Below are 16,850 nucleotides of genomic sequence, written 5' to 3' on the forward strand. Positions count from 1 at the left end.
CAAGTAAACAGGAAAGTGTTTAAACTACAAACTACTGAAACTGAAATTGCATTACAAAACACCAGAAACTGTATTACTGCCACCTACTGGTTCCAAAGGATATATTTTAGATGATGCAGTTGTTTATTTTTTGGTTCACTAAAGGGTGATGTCATAAATAAATAAATCATTAGGGCAGACAATTATTATTTAGTTAATTATTATTATTATTGATAATAATATTATTTTTATTATTATTAATTCATTATTTTAATGACCGTCATACCGTACGTTAAATCCCTGACATTTTTTTTCTGCGTGATATTAAGGAAGAATCAACACGTGTTAGCGTTAGCGTTAGCCTTAAGGGGCCACGTTCACTGCTCTCTCTGCTGCCACCGACTGCTTGATTTTGACACATTGACTCAACGGTAATTACGACCGGTAGAATTACTCACCGTTGACATTTGGACGCGGCTAGTTAGCCCTCGTGATTCAGTTGGCGTTAACGCGGGGTTAGCTGCGACAGCACGCTGAGCGTTTATCAGGCGTCTGAAGATAAGAGTGTTTGTAAAGGACGACTAAATGAATGTGTGTGTGTTTTCTGTCCGTGTCTGTGGGGGGGGCGGACAGAGGGGGGGGGGATGAGGGGACGGAGGTTCAAGTGGTTCTGATCCATGTTGACACAGTCTGGTGTGGAGTGGAGAGCTTAACCCTGACACTCCAGTGAATAGAACCCATTATGTCATTCAGTTGTTTGAATCAGTGTGAGTCATAAATAACAGCTAACGACTCAGCGCTGGTGAAATCGATGCGGCCACATGACAAACATCGACCTCTGGTTTCTGCAGCAGCTCAGTCTGAAAAAAACAACGACAGGAAGAGAAGAGAAGACGACGAGGACGAGATTATGTGGAGTCCAGCACAGATGGCTCGCTGGTTTGGAGGCTTATATGCCCCTCACTCACTCACTCGCTCACTCACTCACTCACTCACTCACTCGTTCGCTCAGTGTCGAGGTCAGTCATCAATTCAGAATATTTTCTTCCATTTTTAATCCACGCAGTAAAATGTAACATTCTCATTTTTAAATCAAGTCTTTTTGAGAGAAAAAAATAAACATCTATAAAATCGATCTATTTTAAAATCTCCATAAAAAAGTGATGTCTCAGACTCCTATTGGATGTCACGGCTGTCAATCATAAAACCTGTATCATTATATATATGAAATGGCAGTAAAAATGAGACTTAACGGCCACAGAAATGGTCTGAGAAATTCTTATAATTTTGACTCAGACTCATGTCCTGCACAGACGGAGTGGACGTCGACACCACCTCCACTTATGAACCAGCTACGGTCCGTGGTCTGAGTTCTACATCTCAGATCTGTCGACTCCAAAGAGCTCGGTTTCCCCAACAACCAGTGAGCGCCTCCTCCTGTCAGTAAAACATACAGATAAAGAACCAGGGCATTAACCTGAGTCAGTTTAAGGTCGCAGCGACAGCTGAGTCGGTTCCTTCACAAATGACCGTCTGAGGAACAGAGTGACCGTGAGGAAGTGAAATTAACCCTGCAGTCTTCGATCAAATCCTTTTTTTTTTTGCACAGATAGGCATCGAAGCCTGAATAGAACTCATCACTGACTTAATCACCTCTTCAGAACTCATTATCTTCAAGGCCTGGTGTGCTACGCTAACAAGCCTGAGCGATGTAGTGCAGTGCTGCGTCAGAGCCACAGAGGTGCGCCGCAGAGGCCCTCGCTGTTACTGGTCCCTCCTGTCTCTACACATCACTTCACCCTGTGCTACAGCGCGCTCGGCCCCGCAGCACCTCAGGCGTAGTACTACTCCCTAATGCTGGCATTACGAAAGAGAGAGAGGGGGGGGGAGGGTCACGCTCTGAGTCTGCGAACGCCGAGATCTGGTTGTATTTCACTGGAACCAAAAAAGAATTTTTCAGACAGAGGGGGCGCTGTAGTTGGAGAATAAATAGATATAAAAGTTGGATTTCAAATTTAACTCATTGCTGATTTTCTCGGGGCGGCAGCCGTCAAACAGTGGCACCGTAGACACTGCCCCACCAACAGAGGGCAGCATTCAAACCAGTCAGAGCCACAGAACTGCTGTTCGTTCTCGGGGGCCTTAAGGTGGTGGAGTGGGTGGAGACGAGTGTCTGGAGTGATACGCGACAGAAGAATAGCTAAAGTTGGAAGGTGTGTAGCAGTTAGCATGGCTAGTCCTGGGTTCGATTCCCGGAGGAATCACATACTTTTGGTCGTTTGAAGACAGTAGTGAGATCTGCTATGATGTATTGTCTAGAGGCAGTGGTCCAGGATGAAGTGAGCAGAGCTGAGGGATGATGAGATGACTGTAGTTCAAGAAGAGAGAGGCAGGTGATCTGCTGTAGCGCCCCCTGGAGGGATGAAGCGAAAGAAGAAGAGGAAGAAGATTCTGTAGTTCCTGCATTCATTCGTGCCTCACGGTAACAGGTGGAGGAGTCAAATCAACGTGACACCAGCGAACAGCAGTGAAATGAAATACGTTTCCTTCGAACGCGTCTCTTAAAAAATGTCTGGACAGGAGTTCACGTTGTTGTTCGTCATCAGTAAAAGGCTCTTTGACAACGGACAGGAATGTAGCTCCACCATAAATGGTTTTCAGATGAACATTATGGGTTGAGCTCAGAGTAACAGACTTCTGCTCCGGACCATTATTCACTTAAGGCTTCGTAATGGGCAGCAGGATTCTTGTTTTTTTTTTTTTTAATCTGGAGAGTCCAGGGAAGTTAACGAGGCCAGAAAAACACAATATATTAAGCTAATGGTAACATTATGCTCCAGGTAACTTGGCAATAAAAGAAAATGATGAAGAGGGGCTGTGGGGAGGGGGGGGGGGTAACTGCAGGACCTGAAGTCCAATAATATGTTTACACCTTTAATTTTATTGTCCAAACTGCAAATAATCCCTGATGTAGAATTATGGGTCACCACCGCTGTGATTATCGACTACGGCAGGCGATCAGTGCCTCAAGACGTTGGCCTTAGTACAACATCCTGGTTTGGGATGAGTCACTGGCTCTGTTGGCGCCACCTGCAGGCCTGATTTTCTACCTTTAAACCCTCTCTCGTCCACACTTTTTTGACTCGTGTGCGTCGTGAACCGCTGTGAAATGAACACCGAGCTTCATCTTCTGTGTCCTCAAAATAAATTAAAGCTGGAGAATGTCAAAAACCCGACTCATATTTATTTCAGAGAATCCTACGTTTCGTTGTAATTGATTTTGCGAACAGTAAAAGGATGAGTTCATTTATTCCTCTCCTAACTGCCGTTCTTTGTGTCACAGCAGTTTGTTTTATGAGGTCTGTCGTGCAGAACACGTTATGATGTTGAAATGAGGTTTTCCCAGTTCCTGAAAATGACATTTAAAAAAAAACTCCTGTAACTCTTGGACCGTAATAATCAGATTTTATAAACACATCATCAGTAGGAACACTGCCCTCTGCTGCTATTTTCTTGTTTCTTTTCCTTTTGTGTGTTGCCAGATCTGAGGGGAAATAAAAGTTTAAGAAATACAGAGCTGGAAATATAAGGTTATATTTTTATTTTTTATTTTTTTCAACAGCCCTTCTCTAACTTACTGTTATATCTGTGTGGAACTCAGTGTCTCGTGGCGTTACAGTAATGCCTCAGTGGACTCTGCTGTTGCCTTGTCAGTGGATGATCCTTTATTTTCTGTCTAATCCTGAGGCCCGACCACACATGTCCATTGATGAAGTCCTGGGGGTGGGGAGTGGGGGGGGATGGGGGTTGACCTATATACCTGCTGACTCTTACTGACCGGTCACAGCAGTGGTGTGACGTAGCACAGTCTGATGCTGTGACATGTGACTCGCTTCACTTCACTACGACTTCCTTCAGTCTGAGCTGCAGAAATTATTATTGTTATTATTATTGTTATTATTATTATTATTATTATTGGATGGAGGTTTTAATGCAGCGACAACAGAATCTCATATGTTCATATGTTGAATTTTTATATATTAAGAATCAATCATTTATATAAATTTTTTTCATCAACAGTAAAATGTTTTGTTGTAATGAATATTAAATTTAATGCTTTTTAATGAAACCCTGTATATACGGACGCTAATTTAATTTGTTAATCATTTTGCTAATTCAAATTTAATTTAAAAACAACCTGAAAACTTCTACTGCTGACGTTTTTTTTTTCTCCTCAGACTCGGCCCTTTTTTTTTTCTTTTTTTTTCTTCGACAGCTCAGTGTTGTTGAGTTAATAATTCACACTCACCCTCTGCTTCGATGACCTTTATTTGCTACAAATGAATCATAACCAAGTGTCTCATGAATCTGCATAAGATGTAGACACGGGGGGATTAGTAAAATGTTTTATTATTATTCATTTTTCCTTTGGTCACTTATGGTGACATTTGCTGTAGAGCGTAAACAAACAAACAAACAAAAACGAAACGGTGGCGCGGCCTGATAGGACGTAGACGCAGGAAAGGGGAAACAGTGATTATAACATTTAGAAGATGATGGTGGTCGACTGAGCCTGAGGCAGTGTTGAAACAAAAGCCAGATCAGAATGTTATCAGCCAATCAGGGACTAGGATTCATTTACTCTCATAATCCCCACTGAGAGACGACGACATTGTGTGTGTGTCGTTATCGTAGCCTCCTGTCTTTGACACCTCTTTTCATCTCAGACTGTCTTAGAAAGAAGAGACTCTCACTCTGTCAGGACAAAGCTGTACACCAGGGGGCGTCAAACTCAAATTCACAGCGAGCCAAAATTTAAAAAAATTATTTTTTTCATATTGAAACAAACTTTAGAACGGATTTTTTTCATATTGAAACAAACTTTAGTTTTGCGTTGAATTTGGAACAACCACAACCAATCACAGGCCAACAACAACAACAACAACAACAACAACAACAACAACAACAACAAAAGTGCTTTAGCACAGCACATACACCGCTAATACTACAAATACTACAAGTATATGGGTCTACACACTGACGGAACAACTCAAGTACACATTGGTCTCATGGACCAAATATAATTACACCGCGGTCCATATTTGGCCCCCGAGCCTGAGTTTGACACAAATACTGTAGTCATTTTTTTTTTGCGAACATGTGTTTTCTTAAATAGGATCTCAGAGGAAGTGGAATCATCTCGCTCACTTTCCAGGTAACGATCACCTACGGTCGAACATCAAATACCAGTATGAGTGTACCGAGGTGATGCGAGCGCTTTAAATGACAGCTGACATTTCCTACTCACAGCTTGTGGTTCGGCTCCTGGCAGAGAAACTGTGCAGGGCACCGAGTCCTGCTGTGAGCTGATTGACAGTGAGAGGGCAGCACTGAGGACGTGTAGGTTACACACAGGATGTTACAGCACTGCGTGCGCGTGTGTGTATTTCTGGTGTAACTTACTTAATGTGCGCGTGTGTGTGTATTTCTGGTGTAACTTACTTGCGGGGACATTTATTTAAAAACGCTATTGTGTGTGAGTGCCATTCTGGTACAACAAACTTGTGGGGACATTTATTTAAAAAGTGCTATTGTGGGGACATTTTCAGGTCCCCACTGAGACAGGGAGTATTTTTGAGTAATGAGTAACATTGAGTTATGAGTAGGGGTTGGGGTTAGAGTTAAGATAAGGATTTGGGTTAGACATTTAAAATGTCTATAAATTTAATTTCATTCATTTTCAATAATTTAAATGCTTATAAAGATGTTTATGTTTAAATGTTGTATTAATTGTACATGGTAGGTTTCAGATTTATTCAATTGAAAACAGTGTAAATGTGAAAATATGAATTTTCCCCTGTGTACCACTCAAGAGCGTTGTACGCGTACCACAGTTTGAGAACCACCGACTTAGAGTAAAGGGCCCGGGAATGCATCTTGTGTATGTGAAGTGCTCATAAAACATACAAACCAGTGTGTGTGTGTGTGTGTGTGTGTGTATCTATCAGGTGTAAACAGGCCTGAGGGCTTGTACTGTCAACATTAATTCTGCAGGGAACAAAAGTCTGAGTCTAAAAAGGCTGGTATTAACATGCAGCCCACATCAAGTGCAGCTTTTAGCAGTTGCCTGAGTCTGATTCTGTCAGCGCTGTTTTTATGTTGTGAGCATTCATCTTATTGTGTGGGCGTGTGTCCTCCCACAGAACTCCATACCTCTGTGAAAACGTAGCACTCTCTGGCTCCCTCCATGGGCAGGAAGTGAAAAAACAGCCTTTGTACCTCATCAGCAGTTTGCGTCTGTGTGGCTGTTGTCGACCTGGGAAAGAGAAACGGAATGATTTACAATCAGGACTCTGAGGGGAGCAGCGTGATTTGTCAGGGCCAAGCAGTACCCCTGGACTGACTACAGGGGGCAGGATCTCTGGCCTCATCCCTTATAGTTCATCTTCTTGTAATAAAATAATAATAAAAAATAAACAAGACTTGTTGAGGCCAAAAGGTTTCTGATGTTGGATGTTCTAATAGAACTCTCTAGAACAGTTTAACGCAATACATTCACTTTTATAATTAACTTCTATCTGGCCTTTTTTTATCATCTTCATCATCAGTAAAGTCTGACATCTTAAATTCACACGTGTCACTTCCTCCCTCAGATTTGATGACAGGAAGTGTTCAGAGGTCGGTGTTAGAACCAGCGACATCTTTGATGAACTCTGACGGTTCTTTTTAAAAAAAACCTCAGTCATGTTTTAGCTGAAGTCGAAAGAACAGAAACTTTTCAGTTTTTGTTTAAATTGAATGTCATGAAAAAAAAGATTGGTTTTTCATTCCGATCTGTCGGGGGTCAGTTTTCACAGCAGGAAGTGCGACTTTTTATCATAAGAAAATTGACTTCTGAAGTCTGACTGTGCTCCGTTACTGCGATCAATACTCCAGGAAAATGATTTTGCAAATGTGTTGTTCTGTAATTATTGGAGTCCTGCGTGTCGACCCTCTTACTCTGCCAGGGGCAGCGGGGGGGGAAGGAGGGTGTTAGGGTGACGGATCATTAACTAACACCCCCGCACCCTCGGTGTGCCTTTAAGTAACGTCCACGTTTCTCTGACCTTACTTCAGGGACTGAGGAAAGCATTTTTTTTCTCTTTTTTTTTTTACAGCTTCAAGAACATCTTGGGTTTTATCTCCACTCCTCTTCCTGCTCCATTACATTTGAGCAGTTTTGCCTCCGTCGGATCATTCCAAACCGAGGACGGCAGTAAACAGAGTGGGATTTTTAATTCAGGTCCCAACACTGTTCTCTGATGAGAGTCGGCGAGATGTTGTTGTGTTCGAGTGTTTCAGATTTGTCATTAACTTTCCTGAGTTCAGTGAGAACCGTGATGAAGGATCTGTTTCCTGATTGTCTCTTCGACTGTGACTGGATGAAGCAGAACCAGATACTGCACCTGGTTTTTTTTTTCTTTCTTTCTTTCTGCTCACAAGCACAAAGACACCTGGTATCTTTCTTCCTGCTCACAAGCACAAAGACACCTGGTACGGACATTTCACATTTTCATGTGAAAGAACCGACACAGATGGTGCTGCAGAGCGCCAGGCGTCCGTTTATATAACCACTTCTTAGGACAACACTTATGCAAACAAAGCAAGTCTGTCTGTTTGGAATGAAGTGTTTGGCTCAATCTGCACTTCCTGATCACAGCTGAGACCAGAATAGATTCCTGTGGAATTAGGCTTTTGTGTTTTTTGGTTTTTTAAAGTCTCATTCAGTCTTAATAATTCAAGTGTGCTGTATTATATTCGATTTGTTGAAGCGTTCAATCTCTGAGAGGTTTCTCTCTCAACGGGCAAAGTGCAGGCTCTTATTTTTATCCACTTCTGTGCTGAAAATACGCTCTGCCCACACGGTTCCTCAGGGTTCTGCAGTTTCATCCACACTGACTTGAATATTTCCACCGCGTCAGTCAATCAGGTTAGAGCAGTGATTACTGACGATGGCACGATCCAAGAGCTGTGCTGCACATGACCAGCTCTAAATGATTTACTGTGAAGGTCCTGTATATATGCAGTACAGCATGAATTATTTTGTAATTAATCAGTGACACTTCTGTTTTTTAATTGGAAGATACAGGGGGTGTAATTTCACCTTTTTCTTTTTTTTTTTTCATGTTTGGTTTCGCAGAGTTTACAGACTACAAACGGTTTAATTCAATCAGCAGCAGGAGGTTGATTTTGGCAATTAACCAGCAGAGGGACACATTCAGCTGTGAAGACGCAAATACGGAGATTGGTTATTAATGACCCCCCCGACCACGGCCCCCACCAGCACCTTGAGATGCAACTAAAAATGACCTGAATCGTTACTGGTGATAATGTTTATTCGTGTTTGTTTTCCTGATTAAAAATTAGAGATGTTGATTGGCCGATATCAGCATAATTATATAATATTGGTGAGAATCGATATCGGTTTTTCCTCACGATAAAGAAACCCGATAACTCAACGCCTGGGTTTTCCCCAAATTATGTGACCTAACAGTTACAGTTTTGAAGTGAAAGTGACATGGCACAATAAAGTAAAAAACAAAACAGACATGCTCTACTCTACTCTCACCTTTTTCTTATCTGACGACTGTGTTTGTGCCTGAACACGGTCTCTGACGTTCAGGCCAATTACTGTGTGTCAGCCTCCACTGATTGTGTTTTAACGCTGCATCGGTTGATGGAAAACAAACATTCTTTATTTACAGCCACGAGTTAAAGATTTCCAGCGCTGCAGTCATTTAACACCAGCGTTGTCTGTATTTACGAGCCGCTCTCACCCGAGCATGTCGTTGAATTCTATCTCTTGCATTTATACATTTCGAGGTGTGACAACAATAAAAAGACGTGATTGACCGGGCAGACGGTAATCAGCAGTAAAGGTGTTTATGAGGTTCTTTGTTTCGGTGCGTTCGTGTGTCAGGGCCACGCTCTGTCGTCAGGCCCAGGGCAGAACTGATTATCAGAGAAATGAAGAGCTGCATCACAAACAAGGTGGCGCCGTTACTCTCTTTAACCTCCGACAACAGTTTGAACGTTTCTGTTGATCAGCTTCATCGATCGTCTGCTTCGAACTGATGTTCTATATTTTCTTTGTATCTTTAGAGGTTGTGAGCAACAGTGTCAGGAATTCACCCTGTTACTTCACCCAAACATACGTTTCATCTGTGCAGGAACATTCACACCTTTTAACCCTAACACCTGTGAAACACGGCCTTGTTCCTCTGCTGCTCTGTTTGGGGAGATTTTAACGTTGTTGCCAGTGTTGAGGTCATCCTGAGGAGATGAGAGATGTTGTTTGGGCAGGTCATCAAATATTCAGTCTCTGTAAGACTGATTTCATTTATTTGTCCAACTGATACTTAAATCTTCATACGTCTATCAATATTTATGCGTCAGTGTTAACACGCCGTCAATATCAAAATCGATACGATACCTTATTTACTGCATCAGGTTCCTGCAGCCTTTAAATACTGTAGGTGGGACAAAGGTAGTGTAATGTAAGAACTTTGTACTATGTCTTTCTGAGGTGTAAACACTGTTCACAGGGAAGTTCTATATGGTAAAATTCAAATATTTCCATTTGAGATACACTTGAGCTGAGACCAAAAAAAAGGCTTAGCCATTCTTTTTGGAGAACCTACACACACTAGTTGTTGCACACTACTAGTTTCATCCCGACAACTACATTGCTTCGCTTATTTGCAACGTATAAAAGACTAAATAACAAAAGTGTTTATTTAATTGATTTACAACAGAATGGCTAACTGTAAACTCTTCTGTTAATAATTAATAAAAGTGTTTATTTAATTGATTTACTACAGAATGGCTAACTGTAAACTCTTCTGGTTGTTGTTGTTTTTCCAGAAAAAGGAATGGCTGTGTCTGAACTGCCAGACCCAGAGGGCCATGTCAGGAAGCTTGGGGGATATTCCACCGCCAGCTGCACAGCCCACGGGATCGCCACGGGCCAATCACCAACCAGCCCAGCAGAAAGGGCCCACTCAAGTGTCAGGGCCTAGGACCTCAAGTCCTCATCAACAACAGAAAACACCGGGTCCCCAAGTAAGTGGCCCTAATTCTTCTGTGAAACAGGCAGGGCTTGTCCCTCAAACTAAGGATCTTGTTAAAAAATCCCCTCCAACCAAGACTTCTCCCCAAAGTGTTCCCCAACACAAAGGTACACATCAGACACCGTCCCAAACTAAGGGTCCAACACAACCCCCAGCTCAGAGTAACGGTCCTCAAATGAAGGGTCCTACTCAGTCACACGCTCAAAATAAAGGGCCTAGCCAGGCTTCTAACCAAGTAAAAGTCCCGAACCAGGCCAAAGGACCACCTCATGCCAAGGGTTCTGCTCAGCCCTCTGCTCAGGGCAAGGGCTCCTCACATTCCTCTGGTACAAAGGCTTCATCAGCTCCTGGTAAAGGCCAGAGTAACCATGCCAAGGCCTCTACCACTCCATCAAAAACAGCATCTATTCAGTCTAAACCCACAGGTAACAACCAGGTCCGCAAACAGCCTCAGAACCAGGAGAAGACCAAAGTTTCATCTAAAGCTCTTAAAGAAGACCCCAAGAGCTCACAGAAGAAAGCAATGTCGGAGACGACCACTTCACCCAAAGACACGAAGATAGTTGACGACGCAAAGACGTCGAGACACCACGAAGTGAGCTACCTGCAACTGTCCCGCCTTCATCTGTTTCTCTTGATTCACCTCTTTGATTAGATTTTTGTCTCCATCCGAATAATTAGAAACCATTCGTCATCCATATCTCAAAAATGTCATGAAGTTAATTACAAAAATCACAATCATTACACTCATTTATTTTTAATTCTGAAATGCCAACATTCTATTACCAAACTTTTATATTTCTATTTTTATTATTACATTTTACATTTATAGTAATTTAATCATTCCATTTCCATTTTTTTTCCATTTGTTTATTTTTAAAGCTTCATAGAGTAAATACAAGTTAACATTTGGTTTTATACCTAAAGGAGTACATTTTTTAAATCGATATCTTCACCCCCGAGAGCTCAATATCATCATCATCATCATTACGATCCTCATCTTCATCTTCATCATCATCAGTACCATGGTCATCCTCTCCTTTTGCCATTTCCCAACATTGTTTTTCATTTCTTATCAGATGCAAGCTTTCTTCGATGTGAGACTTTGTGATGACACTTGAAGCATTCTAAGCATGTTCGTTATTCTTCAGTGGTTCGAAGAATGCAATGGAGAATGCGTCAGAAATGCAATCAAGCATGTGACCAAATGACATCGTCTGTATATGTTTGTAACCTCGACTGTCTGCTCAGTTCACGTTGTGCGTCATTGTATTTATTCATCTGTCTGTACAGAACATTTAGAGGCAAACTCAACCCAAATGTATTCTGTAACAAAGTAATTATAAACTACAAAACGCTTTCACGTCGGAATGGGAACTAATTATCTAATTTATTAAAAACTCATTTATATGTGGAGGTTACAGAAAAGTACGACTCCTTCAACACAACAAATGTTATTATGAATACAAGATTAATTTGCTTGCTTTCTAAAACTACAGTATGTTTCAAATGAGTTGTTTGGGTTGATTTTATCCTAATTAATTACACTTTACAATTTTTGATGTTTTCATAAATGCGTAATTATGTTGTAAAATATTAATAACATCTATTCTATATGTGTGTGTGTACATGTGTTTACGTGTCAAATTTATCCCTTAAATATCTAAGATAAAATACCATTAAACTGATGATGTTTGTGTTTATTGATAAAAACTTGTCAAAGACGTGAGTTAATACTGAACAAGAAATGTGACTTTTAAGAAAACAAAAAGATTTTGACTTATACTTTCTGTTTTTATCTTTCTCTAGGATTCCAATAAGTCGAGTACACAGAGTTTAAGCGACACTGGATATTCATCAGATGGAATATCCAGCTCTATGGGGGAGATCACAGGCCAGATTCGGGAGGAAGGTATGAAGCTGAACAAAGGAGGTGCAGCGATGCCTTCAGCCATCAACAAACTAGAGAGTTCAATGAAGCCTCTGTTGGAGTCAAAGACCAGTGACCATAAACACAGGCCGCACTCGCTCTCCGTTGGAAAAGAGCGGGAACATGGTCCTGACGATGACGCTGTGAGGGATGAATCAGAGGATGATCTCAGCTGCAAACTTCGCCACGATTACGTGGAAGACAGCAGCGAGAGCGGTCTGTCACCATTGCCAGTAAGACAGAAGAAGTCGCATAAAGATGTAACGGATGAAGACTACATGAGGAAACAAATTATGGAAATGAGTGCCGATGAAGAGGACGTTGAGGAATATGCAAACCAAAAGGCTAAGAAAGGCACTAAAACCAGCGGGGATTTAAACAAGGAGAGACGACGCCTCGCTCACCATTCCAATAGTTTTGAGGACGATACCAAGGTATCTGAAGGTACAGAAGATGAAAATGTTGTAATGGCTGGAGGACTTAGACGCTTTAAGACGATTGAACTAAACAATTCTAACAGCTATAACCGAGATATGGAGCTTAACACTGACCATGACCTACGAGAACCAGAGCTCGAGATGGAGAGTCTGACCGGTTCTCCTGAGGAGCGGTCCAAAGGGGAGTACTCATCCACCTTGCCTGCCACCACCCCTAGCTACACCTCTGGAACATCCCCCACATCTGTATCCTCTATGGAGGATGACAGCGACAGCAGTCCGAGTCGAAGGGCGAGACTCGAAGAAGCAAAACAACAAAGAAAGGCTCGACATCGTTCACACGGGCCTTTGCTCCCTACTATAGAAGACTCATCGGAGGAGGATGAGCTTAGAGAAGAGGAAGAGTTACTTCGAGAACAGGAACAAATGAGAGACCTTGAACAGCAGAGAATCCGAAGTACTGCCCGAAAAACAAAAAGAGACAAAGAGGAACTAAGGGCCCAGAGACGCCGGGAACGATCTAAAACTCCCCCCAGTAATCTATCTCCCATTGAGGATGCTTCACCAACAGAAGAGCTGAGACAGGCTGCAGAGATGGAAGAGCTTCACAGATCGTCATGTTCGGAATACTCGCCTTCGATGGACTCTGAGGCTGAGGGCTTTGAAATAATTGGTGGAAAGCTTTACAAATCTGGGAATGAATTTAACCTTCCAACTTTTACGTCCCTTTACTCGCCCACAGATAAGGCGTCAGCGGTGTCGCCCTCTGATAAAACTCTAAAAAGTGCAGAGGAGGTCTATGAGGAGATGATGAAGAAAGCTCAGCTTATGCAAAACCAAGGACAAACAGCTGATGGTAGGCATCATCTAAGAACTGGAACTGGCGTTTCACCTGGTACAAGCCCAACACAGGTTACAGCACCCATGTCTTTTTCTGCAACAGATCCAAGAGTTCCAGGAATCCATGCAGCACAGCATTTATCAAGGGAAACACAGAACAGGATGATGACACAGAGTGCAAAAATTGAAGGTGTTGTTGGAGGTGCCACAACAAAACCTCAAGACACTCGACAAACCACTCAGAAAACAGCACATGCAACACCGGACCCTGGATCCTCCTCCCTCACAACCAAGGTCTTTTCATTTTTCAAAGGTTCCAGTCCCCCCGTTTCCCCTCCTACTTCTCCAGGACAAAGCCCAACACATACGCCAACTGTGCGACCCACCGGCAGCGGTGGCAGACAGCTCCCAGTCTTGCCTGGTGGTCCTACAGCAGCTCCTCAAAGGACAAGTTCACCACGTCTGGCACGACAGCAATCCTCTCAAGATTCACATGCAATGGTAAAAACGCATAGTTCTGAAACAAATAGTCCTACTAAACCACAGACGGTAAATTCATCCACCTCACCGCTGTCATCACCAACACAGGTTGGATGTAAAACGTTGCACGGCTCCCAGGTTGTATCGACGGGCTCCCCAACATCCCAGCAAATGCATTCATCACAACATGTCTATGTTGAAAAGGTCAACGTTGGTGTTAGTACTGTGACCACAACTACTCATAGTCGAGGATCAATGGAAAACATATCCCCGTATAAAACCTCAGATTCAAACATTGTGAGCCAGGGCCACAACTGTACTGTGGTTGATCTGAGAACCCCAATGAGGGCTGCCCCAATCATAATGACAGACCAGGGAATGGACCTAACATCTGTTGCCTCTGACACGAGACGATACTCTTTTGGTGCCGAGCACATATCTGGCCGACAGACACTGGTACAACCTCTTACCATGAACCTAAATGCCCAAGAGCAACCCCATGTTTCTGCATCTACCCCAACCACAGTTAGTGTCACAGTAGCAGGATCCACCAGCGTGGGTCCTCCCAAGCAACCCATAATTTATGGCGATCCACTGAATAATCGTGTAGATTATGGGCAGTGTATTGGAGCAGCTGTTTGTTTAACTCAAAATAAGGCTCATATCAATGACCCATCTATTCCCCAAATTGATGCCTGTCTGGAGAACCTGGGTATACAGCAGCAGCAGCTGCAGTTACAGCAGCAGAAGCTACTGCAACAGCAACAACTCCTTGAGCAGCAGCTGCAGCAACACCAGCAGCAGTCATCATTTGCTCGTTATAATTTAGCTAATCAGGTATCGCCACTGCTAATAAAAAAGGACCTTGTCGTCAGCCAGACAAGCAGTACATCCTTCGCAGTAACTGCAACTGCAACTGCCATACCCGGAGTATCCTCGCAGGCTCCCTCATCGGGGTCTTGGGCTCCTGCTTCTAATATTTCCAACGACATTTACGGAGGAGCTGCTATAGAACTAAAAAACAAGCCGGCAGCAGTGAACTTGTCCACAGGTAAACCTCATGGTATGATGGTGCAACTTGATGAGAGTAACACATTAAAGGGGGGGACAGTTACTCAGTTACTGAAACAAGAGGAACAACCTCTACCTCCTCAGGTCTTGGATCTTACAGGGCAAATAAAACCCGAAAACCAGGTTGCCTGTTGTGATGTTGTTTACAAACTGCCCTTTGCTGGTACTTGTTCAAAGTCATTTACTCAGAAGCCTGTTTCTGGATCCTCAGATAAAGATCCTATCACTGAAACCTCACAGGCAGGTCATTCACCCCATCCACTTAATTACAGTACCAGCCAACAAAAAGAACACCCACCTCACGCTTCACAGGAAGTTGCAGGGGATAAACCTCATCAACCGCCAACTGTTCCCTTAGGAAAAATTCAAGGCTCGATGTCTGAAAACAATCTCCCTTCATTGACAGAAACTGGTCAGTTCCCTTACAGTGTCCAAGGGAGTCTCGCAGTAGATTTTAGTGGCATGAATCCAACTTTGGATAGTGCATATCTTGGCATGGGAGCACAATATGGATCTTATACAGACCTCCGTCATCAAGGGGATTTGTCTGGCTCTCCATTACCACTTCGCAGATATGGTTCAATGTCAAATATAGATTCTGACTATACCTTGACTTCCCATGATCAGACAGGATCACATGATGGCAATCTGGCAAATTACAGTGCAACCACTGCCAGGGAGATCAGTCGCATGTGTGCAGCTCTGAACACGGTGGACCACTTTGGAACCCGCTATGGAACAAACCCTGAACTGGCAGCATATGCAGCTGGACGAGGTGGATCTTTAGGGAGGCTAAATTTTCCACCAAACTTAGCTTCAGTAAGAGCCAACCTGTTGTACGGCACAGATGGAAGACCGATTGCAAATGGGCAAACCCTGACTAATATAATAAACGCCAGACAAGTAGGTATACGTGCATTGTACCCTGCTGCTATGAGAGGTGGTGACGGCATGATTTACTCCACAATTAACACTCCAATTGCTTCAACCTTGCCAATTACTACTCAGCCTGCCTCTGTTATCCGCCCTATGCCAAAAGGAATATACAGATCATACCCGACAGGTGTAACAGCTGTACCACTAGCGAGTCTTACCAGGTTGCCTCAAGTAACACCAAGGATGCCACTGTCCACACAGGAACCATATTCATACCCGCCTTCAGCCCAGTATTCTACTTCACCTTTACAATCAGGAAGTGACAGTGTAAGTAGCAGCTCACACCAGGACAGTCCTATGTACCTTGGAAAGCCTTTAACAACACCAGCAGCAACCATTCCGCTAGCTCACCCTCCAGCACACTCGAGTGTACAAAACCTGCCATCATCTGGAATGCAAATCACAGCGGATCAGCAGACAGATAGAGCTCAGTCTGTTCCTTCTCGTGCTCAAAGCCAGCCTTCGGCTAACGAGCAAATGCAGGCTCAAATGCAATCACAACACTTACAACCCGCTCAAACTGAACCTTTGTCTTTGACTCAAACACAAACTCAAATTCAAACACAGGGCCAATCACACGGGATTCCTCAAAGCACGCCCCTTTCCCAAGTGTCAAAGGTCTCCCCGCCCATGGATGGACAAAAGGTTAAGGAGGACGAGAGACTAAGTCAGCAACAAGAGCATATGCTACAGCTAGAGCGAGAGAGGGTTGAACTGGAAAAACTACGGCAGTTGCGACTTCAAGAGGAACTGGAAAGAGACCGCATGGAACTCCAGCGACACAGAGAAAAAGAACAATTACTTGTTCAGCGTGAGATTCAAGAGTTGCAAACAATAAAACAGCAGGTCCTACAGCAGCAGCAAGCAGAGAGGGAGACACAGCTAATAATGCAAAGAGAACAACTGGCTCAGCAGCGAATGCAGCTTGAACAAATTCAGTCTCTGCAGCATCAGCTACAGCAACAGCTAGAGGAACAGAAACGTCAAAAGACGGCAGCAGTTGAGACGGTAGCTGCCGCAGCAGCAGCCGAGGCGGGGGGAGCGGCGGGCGCAGGAGGGGGCGGGGGA

The 16,850-nt window shown here is 43.3% G+C and overlaps 1 protein-coding gene and 1 long non-coding RNA gene across 3 annotated transcripts in view; one reads left to right on the forward strand and one right to left on the reverse strand.

Annotated features, from left to right (window-relative positions):
- Nucleotides 1-16,850, forward strand: part of bsnb (bassoon (presynaptic cytomatrix protein) b) — a 54,858-nt gene that overhangs the window by 27,620 nt on the left and 10,388 nt on the right. The window contains exons 4-5 of one of the 2 annotated variants that reach the window (XM_017036466.2): nucleotides 9,883-10,683; nucleotides 11,898-16,813. In XM_017036466.2, the coding sequence (XP_016891955.1) occupies nucleotides 9,883-10,683; nucleotides 11,898-16,813 (5,717 nt within the window). The remainder of the gene's footprint in view (nucleotides 1-9,882; nucleotides 10,684-11,897; nucleotides 16,814-16,850) is intronic. The other variant, XM_025060362.1, reaches the window with a different exon arrangement.
- Nucleotides 5,454-16,850, reverse strand: part of LOC103385805 (uncharacterized) — a 60,030-nt gene continuing 48,633 nt past the window's right edge. The window contains exon 3 of the long non-coding RNA XR_522269.3: nucleotides 5,454-6,295. This is a non-coding gene — a long non-coding RNA (uncharacterized LOC103385805). The remainder of the gene's footprint in view (nucleotides 6,296-16,850) is intronic.

This window comes from Cynoglossus semilaevis, chromosome 11, assembly GCF_000523025.1.
Source record: "Cynoglossus semilaevis isolate Cse_v1.0 chromosome 11, Cse_v1.0, whole genome shotgun sequence".
Taxonomy (NCBI): domain Eukaryota; kingdom Metazoa; phylum Chordata; class Actinopteri; order Pleuronectiformes; family Cynoglossidae; genus Cynoglossus; species Cynoglossus semilaevis.